Here is a 21,313-nt window from a genome sequence, read left to right as displayed (position 1 = left end):
GCTCATCCATATATATATATATACACATTCTAATTCCATTCCTTTACTTAGATTTGTGTGTATTAGGTAGTTGTTGTGGAATTGTTAGATATTATTTGTTAGATATTACTGCACTGTCGGAACTAGAAGCACAAGCATTTCGCTACACTCGCAAAAACATCTACTATCCATGTGTATGTGACCAATAACATTTAATTTGATGTCCGTGTCTTCCGAGTTCCCAGCTGTCTTGAATGTGTGCGCGTACGCGCGTGTGTCAGTGATGTCACTACGCAGAGGACGCCTCTTCCCCGATCGTCACTCTCTCCATTCATATCTACCAGAGAGGGAGAGGACGAGAGAGGCCAACTCGGCGGAAAATCTCTCTCCCTCCAGCAATGTGGCGTTTTTGTTGTTGTTTCGCTCACCAAGCAAGGAGTTTTTGTATGGAGGTCAATGAGAGTGTCGAATTTGGTCAACAATAAAATGAATTGCTTAATAGCTAAGTGAGATTTATTTGATCGAATATAAGTTTCGTAATGCATAAACTGTTACTCTTGAACTGAAATAAGTAGGATACGTGACAACCCAAGCATCGTCGAGATGGTTATGCATATTCATGAGATGAGGCTAGTAGCAAAGCGGCTCTCACCTTGAATACAGGCGGTGACGACAACAACCCTATTCAAAATAGGATTACAATAAGGACACGTATCCACCAATCCAAAGAAAGGATAGGCGGGAGCTAGACAGCCCGCGGGGCCGATTTGTGGACAACGACTCCAATCGGTAGGACGGAGATACATGTATCTTGTCAGTATATACACAATCTTTGTTTCTATTCATCACACACACGCTTTCTTCTCTTCTCTGTTGCTGGGATCTGAACTAGCTAGCTAGTCGAGCTATCCTCCAAACAGACCGCTAACTACCCAGCAATGTCAGCTACCTCTCCTCCCACCCCACCGACTGATGCTTCGGCGGGGACAGAAGCATGCTTCCCCCCGGGATACAAGCCTTTCCATCCCGAAGAGCATGGCCTGGACGCCGGCTTCCGCCTGACGGGCTTCTCGGATATGAAGGGATGAGGGTGCAAGGTCCCCCAGGAGACGCTGCTCAAACTCCTGGCGGGACTGGAGCCTCACCGGCCGGGGGAAACCGGGGACCAAGGCACCGATTTTGGACAACTCACTCCCAACAACACCTCCGCTGGCCCCCGACTAGGTACGGTTCTTTAGATACCAAACAGGTAGCTAGCTTGTTAGCATAGCTAGCTTGTTAGCATAGCTAGCAAAATTATATTCGTTTTCAAGTTATTTATTGTAGCTAACTTGTTTTTATTATTATTAGCAAACTAACATAAGCTGATTAGCTAACTATGTCGTGGCTAAGTTAGCAATGCAGCCATATAAGCTAGCTAACAAACAAGTCCCCTCTCTAGCCAACTAGCAGTATGTATGCTAGCTGAAGTCAGGGCTGTCCCCGTGCGTCTTATCTCTTAGCATCTCTGCTGCAAGGCCACATATCTGACTGTTGATGGTGTCTTACTCATCATGTTAGCTAACTGCTGTTAGTAAATGAATAACGTTGGCTAGGTCCACGGTGTTCTAATAAACAGGGGTGAAAGTACTATTTCTTCCCGGTACTGGACCTCCAGAAATTATGGGCCTAATCATAGAATTCCATATATAACCCTTATTAATTCAATAGGATCTCTGTGGGACTATTCATAAAAATGTAATTTAACTTTGAAAATGTATTACATTTTTATTGTGGCATAAACAACCAGTCATGATTTTTTTGACTCTTTTTATCAATCACTTCAAAGGGCTCCTTTACTCAACTTGGTCTCAGATTATTTCGTATTATTCTGCACGTAAATCCGAGACACTCCATTTAGTATGATATGTTACGGTTTCGTATGGTATGTATTAGTTTGTGGATGGCCTAGACCAGTGTTTCTTAATCCTGGTCCTGGGGACCCAAAGGCTGTGCATGTTTTGTGTTTGCCTTGGCACTACACAGCTAATTCAAATGATTAACTCATCATCAAGCTTTGATGATTTGAATCAGGTTTAGCACTAAGGCAACAACTAAAATGTGCACCCCTTTGTGTCCTCGGGATTAAGAAATACTGTACTAGACCCATTTCGTAAGATATGTTACAAATTCCAATTTGTGCTATGTGTTGCAAAATGTACAATATGTTACAAATTCTAGCTAGGTGGCTAACATTAGCTAGCTCGCTTAAAGTTAAGTTAAAGGGTTAGTGGAAGGGTTAGCTAACATGCTAAGTAGCTGCAAAGTAGCTAAAGTTGTCCATGATGCGATTCGATGTTGATGTGGGCATATAACGTGACGGCTGCTAGACGTTATACGCCCCCCCCCCCCCCATCCAGCCAACCACCATACATTCATTTTTGCCTTACGTTAAGTTTGGTTTGGTTACTTATCATACTAAAAGGAGTGTCTCGGATTTACATTTTTTTAAATTTAACCTTTTATTTAACTAGGCAAGCCAGTTAAGAATAAATTCTCATTTACAATGACGGACTACCGGGGAACAGTGGGTTAACTGCCTTGTTCAGTGAGACAGAACAACATATTTTTACCTTGTCAGCTTGGGGATTCAATCCAGAAACCTTTCGGTTACTGGCCCAACGCTCTAACCACTAGGCTACCTGCCGCCTCTACACTAACCACTAGGCTACCTGCCACCTCTACACTCTAACCACTAGGCTACCTGCCGCCTCTACACTCTGACCACTAGGCTACCTGCCGCCTCTACACTCTAACCACTAGGCTACCTGCCGCCTCTACACTCTGACCACTAGGCTACCTACCACCTCTACACTCTAACCACTAGGCTACCTACCACCTCTACACTCTAACCACTAGGCTACCTGCCGCCTCTACACTCTGACCACTAGGCTACCTGCCGCCTCTACACTCTAACCACTAGGCTACCTGCCGCCTCTACACTCTGACCACTAGGCTACCTACCACCTCTACACTCTAACCACTAGGCTACCTACCACCTCTACACTCTAACCACTAGGCTACCTACCACCTCTACACTCTAACCACTAGGCTACCTGCCACCTCTACACTCTAACCACTAGGCAGTACTACCTGCCACCTCTACACTCTAACCACTAGGCTACCTGCCGCCTCTACACTCTAACCACTAGGCTACCTGCCGCCCCTACACTCTAACCACTAGGCTACCTGCCGCCCCTACTGTACAGAATAATATAATGCTTTGAGACCAGGTTGCAACATTAGGCTACCCACTCATGTTCATCCACTTGCAACATACAGTACCAGTCAAAAGTTTGGACACACCTACTCATTCCAGATTTTTCTTTATTTTTGACTATTTTCTACATTGTAGAATAATAGTGATGACATCAAAACTATGAAATAACACATGGATTCATGTAGTAACCAAAAATATATATTTTATATTTGAGATTCTTCAAAGTAGCCACCCTTTGCCTTGATGACAGCTTTGCGCAGTCTTGGCATTCTCTCAACCAGCTTCACGAGGTAGTCACCTGGAATGCATTTCAATTAACAGGTGTGCCTTGTTAAAAGTAAATTTGTGGAATTTATTTTCTTACTTTCATCCCCGTTCATAAATCAATCAGTCAATCATTGCATACCATGGTAGCATGAATATTGTTAAATTGTGTGTGTGTGTGTGTGTGTGTGTGTGTGAAGGTATAGGCATGGACTCCTGTGTGGTCCCTCTGCGACATGGAGGCCTCTCATTGGTCCAAACTACAGACTTCTTCTACCCTCTGGTGGATGACCCCTACATGATGGTGAGTTCTGACACCTGACCTGTAACCCCTGACCATTGTAGCCTCATCTCCTAACATTTCTTAGGGCAGGCTTTATGCCCCAACGCATATCTGTATGAGTGATTTACATTTAATTTTCTTGTCAAATCGCCAGTTGGTGACCCATCCCTTACAAGATTGTATGTCTCTCTCTCTCTCTCTCCTTCCCCACATATCTCCACCATCTCTCGCTCTCTCTCTCCCTCCCCACATCTCTCTCTCCTTGCCCCCCCCCCCCCCCCCCCCCCCAGGGAAGGATAGCGTGTGCTAATGTCCTCAGTGATCTCTATGCTATGGGCATCACAGAGTGTGACAACATGCTGATGCTACTCAGTGTCAGCCAGAAGATGTCTGAGCAGGTAGGTATTGTTGTGCAATATGATGTTGTTGCCATCCTAATGTTGTAAATCAACTCTGCAGAGCTCTCCCTGTCTTCTGCCGTGCCCTGACTGTATTACTGCTGATGATATCTGGAAATGTGCATGTACACCCTGGCCTATCTACTGTTGCTAGTCCCAATTCTGACTTGTGCTCTGATATGTTTCACTGATTTCTGCTCTCGTAAAAGCCTGTGTTTTCTGCACGTTATAAGAGCCGTTTGAACTTTAAAAAAAAAAAAATATCGAAATGTGTTTTTTGGCAGAAATGCTTTCTCGAATGTGAACTTTCATGTGCCTTAATAACAAACTTGTATGCCGTCTGTAAATATGAATAACATTGTAAAATTACGAGCCTAGTTGGTTTAGCCATAAGTCAATAAATAAAATATGTATTGCGTAGTAAAATTGCATAAGTTTAAGTGTTGCTCTCCAATTTCTGGAGGACCGAGTTTTGAAATCAGTGGAATTAGAGTATGATAGCTAAAGAGATGGAGGAAACCCCTGTCTCCGGATTACATCTTCAAACTAAGGGCAACCATGGCATCCGTGACAGGAGACGCGTCCATCCATGATAGTCTAGCTAGCTACATTTTTAGACATTACACGTTTCTTATTTTGACAAAGTTCATTTCAAGTTAAAGTGTACTGTTAGCTGGCTCGCTAACTAATGTTCGTGTATGATCTTATTATTTGTATCTCAGAGCCATTTGCTAGGCTAGTTATAGCCTAATGTTAGCTAGGTAACATTGAACTTGGTTGGTTAGCTACCTGCGGATTCATGCAGGGTAGTAACGTCATGAGTTGGAATTATGGTTCATTCATAACCTTTCTGGTTATAACCATTTTCCGCAAGACGAATCTTCCAAAGGTGGTGGAGTGTCAATCTTTACCAAGGATCACCTTCAGTGCTCGGTTGTCTCCACTAAGTCTGTCCCCAAACAATTAGATTTTCTGGTTTTAAGCATTAAGCTTTGAAATAGCTCTTTGTTGACTGTTGCTGGGTGTTATCGTCCTGGATCAGCACCGACCTGTACCCTACCCGCCCTAAGCTCTCTCCTGGCCCCTTACACCAAGTCTGAATTTGTCCTGCTTGGTGACCTAAACAGGGACATGCTTAAAACACCTGACCAAGTCCTAAAGCAATGGGACTCCCTAAATCTTTCTCAGATTATTACTAATCCCACAAGGTATGACTCCAAACATCCAGAAAAGGCTACTCTCCTCGATGTTATCCTCACAAATAATCCTGATAGGTATCAGTCTGGTGTTTTCTGTCATGTCCTTAGTGATCACTGTTTTACAGCCTGTGTTCGTAATGGCTGCTCAGTGAAACGACCTGTCCTGATTTGTCATAGACACTTGCTAAAAAACTTGAATGAACAAGCCTTCCTTCATGAACTGGCCTTTGTAAAATGGTATAGAATCAGCTTGATCCCCTCTGTAACATGGTATAGAATCAGCTTGATCTCCTCTGTAAAATGGTATAGAATCAGCTTGATCTCCTCTGTAAAATGGTATAGAATCAGCTTGATCCCCTCTGTAACATGGTATAGAATCAGCTTGATCTCCTCTGTAAAATGGTATAGAATCAGCTTGATCCCATCTGTAAAATGGTATAGAATCAGCTTGATCCCCTCTGTAACATGGTATAGAATCAGCTTGATCCCCTCTGTAACATGGTATAGAATCAGCTTGATCCCCTCTGTAACATGGTATAGAATCAGCTTGATCCCCTCTGTAACATGGTATAGAATCAGCTTGATCTCCTCTGTAACATGGTATAGAATCAGCTTGATCCCCTCTGTAACATGGTATAGAATCAGCTTGATCCCCTCTGTAACATGGTATAGAATCAGCTTGATCCCCTCTGTAACATGGTATAGAATCAGCTTGATCCCCTCTGTAACATGGTATAGAATCAGCTTGATCCCCTCTGTAACATGGTATAGAATCAGCTTCATCCCCTCTGTAACATGGTATAGAATCAGCTTCATCCCCTCTGTAACATGGTATAGAATCAGCTTCATCCCCTCTGTAACATGGTATAGAATCAGCTTCATCCCCTCTGTAACATGGTATAGAATCAGCTTCATCCCCTCTGTAACATGGTATAGAATCAGCTTCATCCCCTCTGTAACATGGTATAGAATCAGCTTCATCCCCTCTGTAACATGGTATAGAATCAGCTTCATCCCCTCTGTAACATGGTATAGAATCAGCTTCATCCCCTCTGTAACATGGTATAGAATCAGCTTCATCCCCTCTGTAACATGGTATAGAATCAGCTTCATCCCCTCTGTAACATGGTATAGAATCAGCTTCATCCCCTCTGTAACATGGTATAGAATCAGCTTCATCCCCTCTGTAACATGGTATAGAATCAGCTTCATCCCCTCTGTAACATGGTATAGAATCAGCTTCATCCCCTCTGTAACATGGTATAGAATCAGCTTCATCCCCTCTGTAACATGGTATAGAATCAGCTTCATCCCCTCTGTAACATGGTATAGAATCAGCTTCATCCCCTCTGTAACATGGTATAGAATCAGCTTCATCCCCTCTGTAACTTGTATAGAATCAGCTTCATCCCCTCTGTAACATGGTATAGAATCAGCTTCATCCCCTCTGTAACATGGTATAGAATCAGCTTCATCCCCTCTGTAACATGGTATAGAATCAGCTTCATCCCCTCTGTAACATGGTATAGAATCAGCTTCATCCCCTCTGTAACATGGTATAGAATCAGCTTCATCCCCTCTGTAACATGGTATAGAATCAGCTTCATCCCCTCTGTAACATGGTATAGAATCAGCTTCATCCCCTCTGTAACATGGTATAGAATCAGCTTCATCCCCTCTGTAACATGGTATAGAATCAGCTTCATCCCCTCTGTAACATGGTATAGAATCAGCTTGATCCCCTCTGTTGAAGACGCTTGGACCTTCTTTTTTGATATTTTCAGTGGTATTGTTAACAAACACGCCCCCATAAAGAACATGAGAATTAAAAACAGGTTCAGCCCCTGGTTTGACCGTGACACTGGCAGAGTTACTCCACCTCAAGAATTCAATTTGGCGAAAGGCTCGGCACACACATACTCAGGCTGACTGGCTCTCGTTCAGGCAAATGAGAAATCAGTGCACTCAGGCTATCCGGAAGGCCAAAGTTAGTTAAAGGAGCAGTTCTCTCTCTGTGGGTCTCACCCCAAGAAGTTCTGGAAAACGGTTAAAGACCTGGAGAATAAACCCTCCTCCTCCACAGCTGCCCATGTCCCTTAATGTTGATGATGTGGTTGTTACTGACAAGAAGCACATGGCTGAGCTCTTTAATCACCACGTCATTAAGTCAGGATTCCTATTTGACTCAGCCATGCCTCCTTGCCCGTCCAACATTTCCTCATCTCCCACCCCTTCTAATGCGAATAGCCCCGATGCTTCTCCCTCTTTTTCCCCCTGCCCTGCTACAAAGTTTCTCCCTGCAGGCGGTCACTGAGTCCGAGGTGCTAAAGGAGCTCCTGAAACTTGACCCCTAAAAAACATCTGGGTCAGATGGTTTAGACCCTTTCTTCTTTAAGGTTGCTGCTCCTATCATCGCCACGCCTATCTCTGACCTTTAACCTGTCTCTCCTCTCTGGGGAGGTTCCCATTGCTTGGAAGGCAGCCATGGTGCCTCCTTTATTTAAAGGGGGAGATCAATCTGATCCTAACTGTTAATGGCCTATTTCTAATTTACCCTGTTTATCAAAAGTGTTGGAAAAACGTGTCAATAATCAACTGACTGGCTTTCTTGATGTCTATAGTATTCTCTCTGGGACCGTGGACTGATGAACATCAATGCTTTTAGAGATACTTTTGTAACCCTTTCCAGCTTTATGCAAGTCAACATTTCTTAATCTTAGGTCTTCTGAGATCTGTTTTGTTCGAGGCGTGGTTCACATCAGGCAATGCTTCATGTGAATAGGAAACTCACAATTTTTTTAATAGGGCAGGTCAGCTCTAACCAACATCGCCAATCTCGTCTCATTGATTCGACTCAGGTTAGCTGACCCCTGACTCCAATTAGCTTTTGGAGAAGTTATTAGCCTAGGGGTTCACATACTTTTTCCAACCTACACTGTGAATGTTTAATGGATGTATTCAATATAGACAAATACAATTTGTGTGTTTATTGGTTTAAGCACACATGTTTGTCTGTTGTGACTTAGATGTAGATCAGATTAAATGTGATGACCAGTTTATGCAGAAATCCAGGTAATTCCAAAGGGTTCACAAACTGTTTCTTGCCACTCTGTGTTTTGCACGACTGCCATATTGCATCTCCATCCCAAAGCCCTTGCTTGGAACTTCGCCAGACTGCCAAGAACCTTGCCCTCATCCAGGCCAAGGTGGCGAGACACGGTAGTGATGACACCATAGGCCTTGTTGATCTCTGCACCAGACAGGATGCTCCTGCCAGCATACTTGTGGTCCAACATGTACGCTGTGGCGTGTATGGGCTTCAGGCAGAAGTCTTCACGCTTTTTGATGTATTTCAGAACGGCAGTTTCCTCTGCTTGGAGAAACAGTGAAGTGGGCAGGGCAGTACGGATTTCTTCTCTTACATCTGCAAGCAGAGTCTGAACATCAGACAGGATGGCATTGTCTCCCTCAATCCGTGCAATGGCTACTGCTATACGTTTCAGGCTGCTTACCACTCTCTCCCAAAATACATCATCCAGGAGGATCCTCTTGATGGGGCTGTCCATATCGGCAGAATGTGATATGGCCATTTCTTGGTGAGACTCCTTCCCCTCCAGGAGACTGTCAAACATGATGTCAACATCACCCCGACGGGTGTTGCTGGGCAGCTTCAATGTGGTGCTCTTATTCTTCTCACTTTGCTTGGTGAGGTAGATTGCTGCTGTAACTTGATGACCCTTCACATACATAACCATTTCCTTGGCTCTCTAGTAGTGTATCCATTGTTTTCAGTGCCATGATGTCCCTGAGGAGCAGATTCAATGCATGAGCAGCACAGCCAATGGGTGTGATGTGAGGGTAGGACTCCTCCACTTTAGACCAAGCAGCCGTCATGTTCGCAGCATTGTCTGTCACCAGTGCAAATACCTTCTGTGGTCCAAGTATCTTCTGTGGTCCAAGGTCATTGATGACTGCCTTCAGCTCATCTGCAATGTAGAGACCGGTGTGTCTGTTGTCCTTTGTGTCTGTGCTCTTGTAGAATACTGGTTGAGGGGTGGAGATTATGTAGTTAATTATTCCTTTCCCACCAACATTTGACCACCCATCCGAGATTATTGCAATATAGTCTTGCTTTCTCTATGATTTGCTTGACCTTCACTTGAACTGGTCAAACTTTGCATCCAGCAAATGAGTAGATAAAGCATGTCTGGTTGGAGGGGTGTCTGCTGGGAGAAGAACATTCAGAAATCTCTTCCAATGCACATTGCCTGTGAGCATCAGAGGTGAACCAGTTGCGTACACAGCTCGAGCAAGACATTCATCAGCATTTCTCTGACTACGTTTCTCCATTGAGTCAAAACCACTTTGGATTCCAGGGGGACCGTGAGCTGTTGCTATCGATAAGGTGTCTGATTCATACATTTTCACCTCAAATAGAAGTAGAGGGACTTTTGTCAGAGGTTGCTTGTTGTGAGCGCTGCGGGAACTTTATGGACTTGGCCAGATGATTTTGTATCTTTGTTGTATACTTCACATATGATTTGGCAGAGTATTTACAAATGTACACAGCTTTTCCTTCTACATTAGCTGCAGTGAAATGTTTCCACACATCAGATAGCGCCCGTGGCATTTTCCTGTAAAGATTAGGGAAAAAATTGTAAAAAAAATCAAATACAGTTCAATGTACAGATAAATAGTTAAGCAACTCCTTTTGTAAGAATGTTTTAAAATGAAATGTATGGAAACAGGTGAATTAACACTCCTCAGTTAGCAGGCTTAAGCAAGCTAAAACCCACATGGTAGCAAACTAACTATAAGAAATTGTTAACAAGTTAGAAATGATTTAAACACACTTTGCTGCAGGCTACTATTTACTAGTTTAAAAAACATGTATGTCTAATAATATATTCACCTTTCATCTTTAGAATTGAATTTGTATTTTTGTATAGGCAAGTCGGTTAAGAACAAGTTCTTATTTACAATGACGGCCTACCGAGGAACTGCCTTGTTCAGGGGCAGAGCGACAGATTTTTACCTTGTCAGCTCGGGGATTCGATCCAGCAACCTTTCGGTTACTAATCCAACGCTCTAACCACTAGGCTACCTGCCGCCCCAGAATCAGCTGTACATGTGATGGAAGAATGCACTGTGCATGCAGAGGGTTACAATTCCATTGAATTGGGGATAGTTTAACCAAAATATGCCACAAGACCTAGAATTGCCTTATATGTATCGCACAAAAAAAGTTCACTGTTATAAGCTAACTTTGTTGATGAATTTAAGCAAAGTTCCCCAAATTCCAGGGCTTAACTTCCCATGGAAACATTCCAGTAATTTGCAACCCTAATTGTTGTCTCCACCTTCTTGCCCTTTGTGCTGTTGTCTCTGCCCAATAATGTTTGTACCATGATTTGTGTTGCTACTGTATGTGTGTGTGGGTGTGTACACACACTCCGGACTTCAACATTGCTCGTCCTAATATTTATATATTTCTCAATTCCATTCTTTTACTTTTAGATGTGTGTGTATTGTTGTGAATTGTTAGATATTACTGCACTGTTGGAGCTAGGAACACAAGCATTTAGTTAGATACTACTGCACTGTTGGAGCTAGGAACACAAGCATTTAGTTAGATACTACTGCACTGTTGGAGCTAGGAACACAAGCATTTAGTTAGATATTACTGCACTGTTGGAGCTAGAAACACAAGCATTTAGTTAGATACTACTGCACTGTTGGAGCTAGAAACACAAGCATTTAGTTAGATACTACTGCACTGTTGGAGCTAGGAACACAAGCATTTAGTTAGATATTACTGCACTGTTGGAGCTAGGAACACAAGCATTTAGTTAGATATTACTGCACTGTTGGAGCTAGGAACACAAGCATTTAGTTAGATATTACTGCACTGTTGGAGCTAGAAACACAAGCATTTAGTTAGATACTACTGCACTGTTGGAGCTAGAAACACAAGCATTTAGTTAGATACTACTGCACTGTTGGAGCTAGAAACACAAGCATTTAGTTAGATACTACTGCACTGTTGGAGCTAGAAACACAAGCATTTAGTTAGATACTACTGCACTGTTGGAGCTAGAAACACAAGCATTTAGTTAGATACTACTGCACTGTTGGAGCTAGGAACACAAGCATTTAGTTAGATATTACTGCACTGTTGGAGCTAGGAACACAAGCATTTAGTTAGATACTACTGCACTGTTGGAGCTAGGAACACAAGCATTTAGTTAGATACTACTGCACTGTTGGAGCTAGGAACACAAGCATTTAGTTAGATATTACTGCACTGTTGGAGCTGGGAACACAAGCATTTAATTAGATACTACTGCACTGTTGGAGCTAGGAACACAAGCATTTAGTTAGATACTACTGTTGGAGCTAGAAACACAAGCATTTAGTTAGATACTACTGCACTGTTGGAGCTAGGAACACAAGCATTTAGTTAAATACTACTGCACTGTTGGAGCTAGAAACACAAGCATTTATCTAGATACTACTGCACTGTTGGAGCTAGGAACACAAGCATTTAGTTAGATATTACTGCACTGTTGGAGCTAGGAACACAAGCATTTAGTTAGATACTACTGCACTGTTGGAGCTAGGAACACAAGCATTTAGTTAGATACTACTGCACTGTTGGAGCTAGGAACACAAGCATTTAGTTAGATATTACTGCACTGTTGGAGCTAGGAACACAAGCATTTAGTTAGATATTACTGCACTGTTGGAGCTAGGAACACAAGCATTTAGTTAGATACTACTGCACTGTTGGAGCTAGGAACACAAGCATTTAGTTAGATACTACTGCACTGTTGGAGCTAGAAACACAAGCATTTAGTTAGATACTACTGTTGGAGCTAGAAACACAAGCATTTAGTTAGATACTACTGTTGGAGCTAGAAACACAAGCATTTAGTTAGATACTACTGCACTGTTGGAGCTAGGAACACAAGCATTTAGTTAGATACTACTGCACTGTTGGAGCTAGAAACACAAGCATTTAGTTAGATACTACTGCACTGTTGGAGCTAGGAACACAAGCATTTAGTTAAATACTACTGCACTGTTGGAGCTAGGAACACAAGCATTTAGTTAAATACTACTGCACTGTTGGAGCTAGAAACACAAGCATTTAGTTAGATACTACTGCACTGTTGGAGCTAGGAACACAAGCATTTAGTTAGATATTACTGCACTGTTGGAGCTAGGAACACAAGCGTTTAGTTAGATACTACTGCACTGTTGGAGCTAGGAACACAAGCATTTAGTTAGATACTACTGCACTGTTGGAGCTAGGAACACAAGCGTTTAGTTAGATACTACTGCACTGCTGGAGCTAGGAACACAAGCATTTAGTTAGATACTACTGCACTGTTGGAGCTAGGAACACAAGCATTTAGTTAGATACTACTGCACTGTTGGAGCTAGGAACACAAGCATTTAGTTAGATACTACTGCACTGTTGGAGCTAGGAACACCAGCATTTAGTTAGATATTACTGCACTGTTGGAGCTAGAAACACAAGCATTTAGTTAGATACTACTGCACTGTTGGAGCTAGAAACACAAGCATTTAGTTAGATACTACTGCACTGTTGGAGCTAGGAACACAAGCATTTAGTTAGATATTACTGCACTGTTGGAGCTGGGAACACAAGCATTTAATTAGATACTACTGCACTGTTGGAGCTAGGAACACAAGCATTTAGTTAGATACTACTGTTGGAGCTAGAAACACAAGCATTTAGTTAGATACTACTGCACTGTTGGAGCTAGAAACACAAGCATTTAGTTAGACACTACTGCACTGTTGGAGCTAGGAACACAAGCATTTAGTTAGATATTACTGCACTGTTGGAGCTAGGAACACAAGCATTTAGTTAGATACTACTGCACTGTTGGAGCTAGAAACACAAGCATTTAGTTAGATACTACTGTTGGAGCTAGAAACACAAGCATTTAGTTAGATACTACTGTTGGAGCTAGAAACACAAGCATTTAGTTAGATACTACTGTTGGAGCTAGGAACACAAGCATTTAGTTAGATACTACTGCACTGTTGGAGCTAGAAACACAAGCATTTAGTTAGATACTACTGCACTGTTGGAGCTAGAAACACAAGCATTTAGTTAGACACTACTGCACTGTTGGAGCTAGGAACACAAGCATTTAGTTAGATATTACTGCACTGTTGGAGCTAGGAACACAAGCATTTAGTTAGATATTACTGCACTGTTGGAGCTAGGAACACAAGCATTTAGTTAGATACTACTGCACTGTTGGAGCTAGGAACACAAGCATTTAGTTAGATACTACTGCACTGTTGGAGCTAGGAACACAAGCATTTAGTTAGATATTACTGCACTGTTGGAGCTAGGAACACAAGCATTTAGTTAGATATTACTGCACTGTTGGAGCTAGGAACACAAGCATTTAGTTAGATATTACTGCACTGTTGGAGCTAGAAACACAAGCATTTAGTTAGATACTACTGCACTGTTGGAGCTAGAAACACAAGCATTTAGTTAGATACTACTGCACTGTTGGAGCTAGGAACACAAGCATTTAGTTAGATACTACTGCACTGTTGGAGCTAGGAACACAAGCATTTAGTTAGATATTACTGCACTGTTGGAGCTAGGAACACAAGCATTTAGTTAGATATTACTGCACTGTTGGAGCTAGGAACACAAGCATTTAGTTAGATACTACTGCACTGTTGGAGCTAGGAACACAAGCATTTAGTTAGATATTACTGCACTGTTGGAGCTAGGAACACAAGCATTTAGTTAGATACTACTGCACTGTTGGAGCTAGGAACACAAGCATTTAGTTAGATACTACTGCACTGTTGGAGCCAGGAACACAAGCATTTAGTTAGATACTACTGCACTGTTGGAGCCAGGAACACAAGCATTTAGTTAGATACTACTGCACTGTTGGAGCCAGGAACACAAGCATTTAGTTAGATACTACTGCACTGTTGGAGCCAGGAACACAAGCATTTAGTTAGATACTACTGCACTGTTGGAGCTAGGAACACAAGCATTTAGTTAGATACTACTGCACTGTTGGAGCTAGGAACACAAGTATTTTACTACACCCACAATAACATCTACTAAACATGTGTATGTGACCAATAAGATGAGTTTTGAACCTGATGCTCTGTGTGTGTAGCAGGGTGACTGGTGTGGCTTCTGAACAACGGCCTGTTAGTTCATCAACCCACTAATCTACAAATATCAGACTTTAGACGGACTTCCATGTGACGCAACCTCTCTGGGGCACTGCTGTGTGACGCGCATGTGTTCCTGGAGTTATGCCTAGTCAGTTGTAACTTGCAGAACTGGGAGCCAGTTGGCCGTGATGAAACGATAACTGTGTGTGTGTGTGTGTTGTGTGTGTGTGTGTGTGGTGTGTGTGTGCAGGACCGTGAGCGTGTCATGCCCCTGATGATCCGTGGTTTCCGTGACGCGGCGGAGGAGGGCGGGACTTCGGTGACGGGCGGCCAGACGGTGGTCAACCCCTGGATCATCATAGGGGGCGTGGCCTCGGTCGTCTGCCAACCCAACGAGTTCATCATGTAAGAGAGGGAGTGTTCTGTTCAGACGGGGATCAGTGTGTTATCAGTGTGTTATCAGTGTGTTATCAGTGTGTTATCAGTGTGTTATCAGTGTGTTATCAGTGTGTTATCAGTTCTTGTTGGTAGCCTTGATGTTAGAGAGTCGGGCCAAACAGGATCAATTCTAATGGAGTTTCCTGGTATCAATACTGTATCTTACTATGTGTGTGTAGGCCAGACAGTGCAGTACCGGGGGACGTGTTGGTGCTGACCAAGCCTCTAGGAACCCAGGTAGCTGTCAACGCTCACCAGTGGCTGGACCAGGTACGGTACCATACTGCTGTCTATCTGGTGGCTGGACCAGGTACTGTACCATACTGCTGTCTATCTGGTGGCTGGACCAGGTACTGTACCATACTGCTGTCTATCTGGTGGCTGGACCAAGTTGGTGATAGACAGACCAGTATGCTAGAATATCTGTCTGGTGGCTGGACCAGGTAGGTGATATTCTAGCATCCTGGTCTGTCTCTTGTCTTTCTCTCCGGAGAAGTCAGAGGCTTCTTTAGATGTTTCTGTGGTGTCCAACAATTAGGATGTCTCATTGAAAAAGGTAAATAATCTCTATTCTTCCTCTTTCGATCCCTACTCCTCTCTTTTTCGTGTGTGTGTGTGTGTGTGTGTGTGTGTGTGTGTGTGTGTGTGTGTGTGTGTGTGTGTGTGTGTGTGTGTGTGTGTGTGTGTGTGTGTGTGTGTGTGTGTGTGTGTGTGTGTGTGTGTGTGTGTGTGTGTGTGTGTGTGTGTGTGTGTGCGCACAGCCAGAGAGGTGGAATAAGATCAAGCTAGTGGTCTCTAAGGAGGAAGTGGAGCAGGCCTACCAGGAAGCCATGTTCTCCATGGCAACACTCAACCGCACAGGTAACACACACACACTAATATAACAGGTAGCCTAGCGATTTAAGCGCATTGGGCCAGTAACCGGAAGGTCGCTGGTTCGAATCCCCAAGCCATCAATTAAGGCAACCCCCCCCCCGCACCTCTCTGATTCAGAGGGGTTGGGTTAAATGTGGAAGACACATTTCAGTTGAATACAATCAGTTGTACAACTGACTAGGTACCCCCCCCCGACACACACACACACACACACACACACACACACATTAACATAACACACAACAACCTAGTATGTAACAACCCATTGTGTGTTTGTGTACGATCACAGCGGCAGGCCTCATGCACAGGTTCCAGGCCCACGCTGCAACAGACGTGACTGGGTTCGGGTTGCTAGGGCACGCCCGTAACCTAGCGACGATGCAACGTGCTGAGGTAGCCTTCGTCATCCACAACCTCCCCATCATTGCCAAGATGGCCGCCATCAGCAAGGCCTATGGAAACATCTTCAACCTGCTGGGGGGGACGTCCTCGGAGACTTCTGGTAGGCGACGAGGCCGATGTGACCAAAATATCATCTCACAATATGTTTCACTTTTGACGTTATTTTATGTTTTTGAGTAATCAAAGTTATTAATTTGCTTTATGAATAGTGAGTGATCCCAGGGTGCTTTATGAATAGTGAGTGATCCCAGGGTGCTTTATGAATAGTGAGTGATCCCAGGGTATCAACACGCATTCGAAGTGATTTCATTGGGTCTTTCTCTATTCTGATGGTTTCATACTGTTTTTATTCATTTATTTACCCCGTTTTTTCTCCCCGGTTTCCTGGTATCCAATTGGTAGTTACAGTCTTGTCTCCTCGCTGCAACTCCCGTACGGACTCGGGAGAGGCGAAGGTCGAGAGCCGTGCGTCCTCCGAAACACAACCCAACCAAGCCGCACTGCTTCTTGACACGATGCCCACTTAACCCGGGAAGCCAGCCGCACCAATGTGTCGGAGGAAACACCGTGCACCTGGCGACCGTGTCAGCGTGCACTGCACCCGGCCCGCCACAGGAGTCGCTAGTGCGTGATGGGACAAGGACATCCCTGCCTGCCAAACCCTCCCCTAACCCGGACGACGCTGGGCCAATTGTGCGCCGCCCCATGGGTCTCCCGGTCGCGGCCGGCTGCGACAGAGCACTGCGATGCACTTGGGAGGCCTGTTTTTATACTGTTTAATCAAACTTCAACCAAAGGTTTCTAATTTGAGATTTCTACACTGCCACGTAAGGGCTGCACAGTGTGGGCAAAAGTATCTAGGCCTAAATTTTGACCAAATATTGCAATTAGATCAAAACACGAGTGAATTGTTGGAATCATGGAAATAGAATGATTATTCTATAGTCAGAATGTAATACTGGGCACTTTGAAAACAGTTTTTGACACGACAACGAATGAAAAAGCCAGGGAGGCGTTCATAGGAATTAGAATACTAGTAGGGTGTCTATGGAGGCACTATTGTGACAAGGTAGGAACCAAAGTGTTGGTCAGTGTATAGGGACCCTATACATTTGACTTGTCATGCTTATGTATATAGGTTAATTTGCATAACTTTGTGTAATTAAATTGGTGCGTATTTTCGTTAGTGGTTATGTAGCCTATCTTATTCAGCACACAACATACTGTTGCTACAGCTACAGCTGTTGCTACAGCTCCTCAAACGGCTCTTTCGTTGCTGCGGGAACGAAACGTGCTTTAATCAACGTGCCCAATCAATGCTCAACAATTCTAACTGCAATCGCGTGTTTTGATGGCCACGATTTAACAAATAATAGCTATTTTTATTTCTCAACTGGTAATTGAAGCGCGCTTCCCATTCGCCATTCAAGTACATATGCAATGGTAGGCAGGCTTGAGCATGTCACACGTTTGAAATATGCAGTATGCATTTTGAAAATGTATACTTCATTGTTTGGAACCTGAAAGTTTTTATTTCATATTATGAGGCATGTCTTACCTTGCTTCAAAGTAGCCTAGTCAAAATTATTTTGTAAAGACTTCCATATGCAGGAAGTAGCCTATTTCTCCCATGTTCTGTTGGTTTTCAAATCAACTTTCTTTCATTGTACAGTAGCCAAACTTCAGTCCTAGACATTAGCAATCCATGCTAGTTGTTGATAATCCTAGTCATATTAGCATCCCATGCTAGTTGTTGATAATCCTAGTCATATTAGCATCCCATGCTAGTTGTTGATAATCCTAGTCATATTAGCATCCCATGCTAGTTGATGATAATCCTAGTCATATTAGCATCCCATGCTAGTTGTTGATAATCCTAGTCATATTAGCAATCCATGCTAGTTGTTGATAATCCTAGTCATATTAGCATCCCATGCTAGTTGTTGATGATCCTAGTCATATTAGCAACCCATGCTAGTTGATGATAATCCTAGTCATATTAGCATCCCATGCTAGTTGATGATAATCCTAGTCATATTAGCATCCCATGCTAGTTGATGATAATCCTAGTCATATTAGCATCCCATGCTAGTTGATGATAATCCTAGTCATATTAGCATCCCATGCTAGTTGTTGCATCTTTAGATCTCTACCTTTCTAATGGATATTTTCCTATCTGTCACGCTTGCATGTGCAGTGCGGTTTTGGAAACGGAGTTTTCCCGTCCATGTCTTTATGGAACGAACATTTGCCTACTGCCTTGTACTGCACTTAAAGTGAAATTATACTTCAACATTTTAAGCCTTAATGTTATGATCTGTTGCATCGGCCTCTTTTCTTTTTAAAGTTTTTAATGTTCGATTATGAGATGGGGTGAAATCCAAAGTTGTGCTATGTTATATTAATTGTAAAAAAAAAAATGTTAAAAGATAAATATTGATACATTACTAATGTTAAGAGCTTTTTTAATCTGCAAAAAATGACTAATTAGTGGTTTCAGATCAAAATGTGTATAAGGCAAATATTGCTGATAGTGGGGTGGTAGATGTTCACTTCCCCTTATGGCTCACTACATACACATGCATACATTTACACATGCATACATTGAGTGTACAAAACAGGGATTCTGGCCCATGTAGACTTCCCACAGTTGTGTCTAGTTTGCTGGATGTTCTTTGGGTGGTGGACCATTTTTGATACACACAGCAAACTGTTGAGTTACGGCTGGTCGATATATACAGTGCCTTCGGAAAGTTTGACTTTTTCCACATTTTGTGACGTTACAGCCTTATTCTAAAATTGATTATGATATAAAATGCTAACCTCCCCTGTTATTGTAATGGTGAGAGGTTAGCATGTCTTGGGGGTATGATATAAAATGCTAACCTCCCCTGTTATTGTAATGGTGAGAGGTTAGCATGTCTTGGGGGTATGATATAAAATGCTAACCTCCCCTGTTATTGTAATGGTGAGAGGTTACCATGTCTTGGGGGTATGATATTTGTGCTCTGTAGCTTATTCACTCATCATTATTCACAATTAATTCAGGGTTATCTTTAATCATGTTGAAGTATTTAGGAACATTTTATTCTTATTTACAATAAAAGTTAAGATACGTTATTTCTGGTTCATCCTGTAGGTGGCCTTCTAGTAAGTCTGCCCAGAGAGCAGGCGGCTCGGTTCTGTGCGGAGGTGAAGGGTCAGGGGTCTGGGGGTGGAGCCTGGATCATCGGCATCGTGGAGAAAGGAGAACGCGGCGCTCGCATCATCGACAAACCACGCATCATCGAAGTCCAGCCCAGAGGGACCGCTGCAGCCAATCAGGAGAACAGCAGCTCTACTAGTCCAGCTCCTGGCGATACGCTGTCATAGACTCTCCCTCTTACGTGTTGCTGTCCATCTCTTCCCCCTGTTTAGCCACAGGAGCTACATGCCAAAACACCGAACATGGAGTGGGAATGGACAACACTCCAAATGGTTCCTCTTTTAAATTAAATTAACATTCCAACAGTTTTCCCTCCAATCAGTGAATGGGAAATAGATCAAGTTGTGTATGTGATTTTAGAGTGTGGGTCAGAACATTCTTCTGGTGAAACTTTTGCCATTGTGGGAGTAGTTGGAAAAAAATGTCTATTTATTGTGTTTCTATTGGATATTTGGCTTGTCTATCAGGATGTATGGCTCCACCCATTGGTTCAGAGGCAGGGTTGAGCAGCTCTCTCTGGACCAATGGGGTCGTCCGGTATGTCCTCTGCCAGCTGACTGGCTGCTCAGCTCAAAGCCCCCCCTACCTGTTTATGAAGCTCCGCCTTCCAAACCTCAGCCAATGGGGCCAGGCGGAGTGGATGTCTGTCTCAGGAAGGGGGTGGGGCTCGTGTGCTGGGTTCCAGCCATTGGCTGTGTGTTTCTGGAGAATTCACAATCAATAAACCGATCATCAACTCTCTGTACTGTCTCTTTGGTACTTCCTGTGTGTGTGATTTAAAATGAATGTATTTTTTTAGGACAGTGGGGTACAGAATGATTAGTAGTGGAATACATTAGATTATTGGTCCTCTGTATATCAGTTGGTTGAGCATGGCGCATGCGGCCATCCATAAGATGTACTGTATGCATGACTGCTTTGGATAAAAGTGTCTGCTATTATGGCACCGTGTTCTAACCCGAGAGAAAAAGATCCGTCTGTCGCTGGCTACTTCAGCCTGCCTCGCTTTCCAACCAATCTGAACAGAGACGCAAATACAATGAGAATAGCAGCAACTGTTGGAGGACAATGGAAGTTGATTTAAAAATTACTTTATTGTTAATTTTGTTGGTTAGCTAGCTAGCGAAAATTAGCCATATTAGTAATAGACATGTTGACATCAGTCAAAACCAGACATGGTATCATTAAGTTGAAACAAGCCACCTAACGACTCCCCACATTGCAGCTTCTTGTCGGTTAAATGCACACAATAATGCGACTGTGGACTGTCCCGTTTGTTTAGAACGTTTACATGCGTTACATGAAGAACGATAATCCTGTACATGGACACATCTTTAATCAGGCTACTGATTAATACATGCAGAAAATCGCCAATCAAAATAAACGTTCTGGCACAGTGACAGTGTTATTTTTTGCTTAGACTTTTTGATTCTGAGTTCGGACATATACCGTTTATTTGAAATATAAGATGCATACTTTCAGTTTTTCCGAAATCACTTCACTCGCGCAAAGAGGGAGGCGTTGGTGCTGGCACATGCGCATATTAAATCTGTTTCCATGTTTTAATAATTCCAAAGATTGCTCAGAAAACCAGATGTTTTAATCGGTGTATGCTTACTTCGATTATGACCTTACGCCGATTAAGATAAACAGAGTAAGGAGTTTACATGATTAATGCCATACTCTGCTTTCTGCCATTATCAGTTTAATATCGAATGCTGCTTTCATGACAACTGGGAACTCTGAAAAATACGTAGTCAAATAATGACGTCAGTGATTTTCAGGTCGGAAAGTCGGAGCTCTAGAGAGGACAGA

General features: G+C 43.0%; 1 protein-coding gene across 1 annotated transcript; it reads left to right on the top strand.

Moving 5' to 3' along the window:
- Window positions 1-776: 776 nt before the first annotated feature.
- On the top strand, window positions 777-20,239 carry LOC120037640 (selenide, water dikinase 3-like). Its single transcript, XM_038983639.1, has 8 exons — window positions 777-1,203; window positions 3,703-3,806; window positions 4,076-4,183; window positions 14,828-14,982; window positions 15,195-15,285; window positions 15,777-15,876; window positions 16,181-16,393; window positions 19,433-20,239. Exons 2-8 carry the CDS (start codon window positions 3,711-3,713, stop codon window positions 19,663-19,665), a joined length of 996 nt encoding a protein of 331 aa, XP_038839567.1. The 5' UTR covers window positions 777-1,203; window positions 3,703-3,710; the 3' UTR covers window positions 19,666-20,239.
- Window positions 20,240-21,313: the final 1,074 nt, after the last annotated feature.

Source organism: Salvelinus namaycush, unplaced genomic scaffold (assembly GCF_016432855.1).
Source record: "Salvelinus namaycush isolate Seneca unplaced genomic scaffold, SaNama_1.0 Scaffold1798, whole genome shotgun sequence".
NCBI lineage: Eukaryota > Metazoa > Chordata > Actinopteri > Salmoniformes > Salmonidae > Salvelinus > Salvelinus namaycush.
The sequence above is the reverse complement of the archived record's forward strand: the minus strand, read 5'-3'. Positions and strand labels throughout refer to the sequence as shown.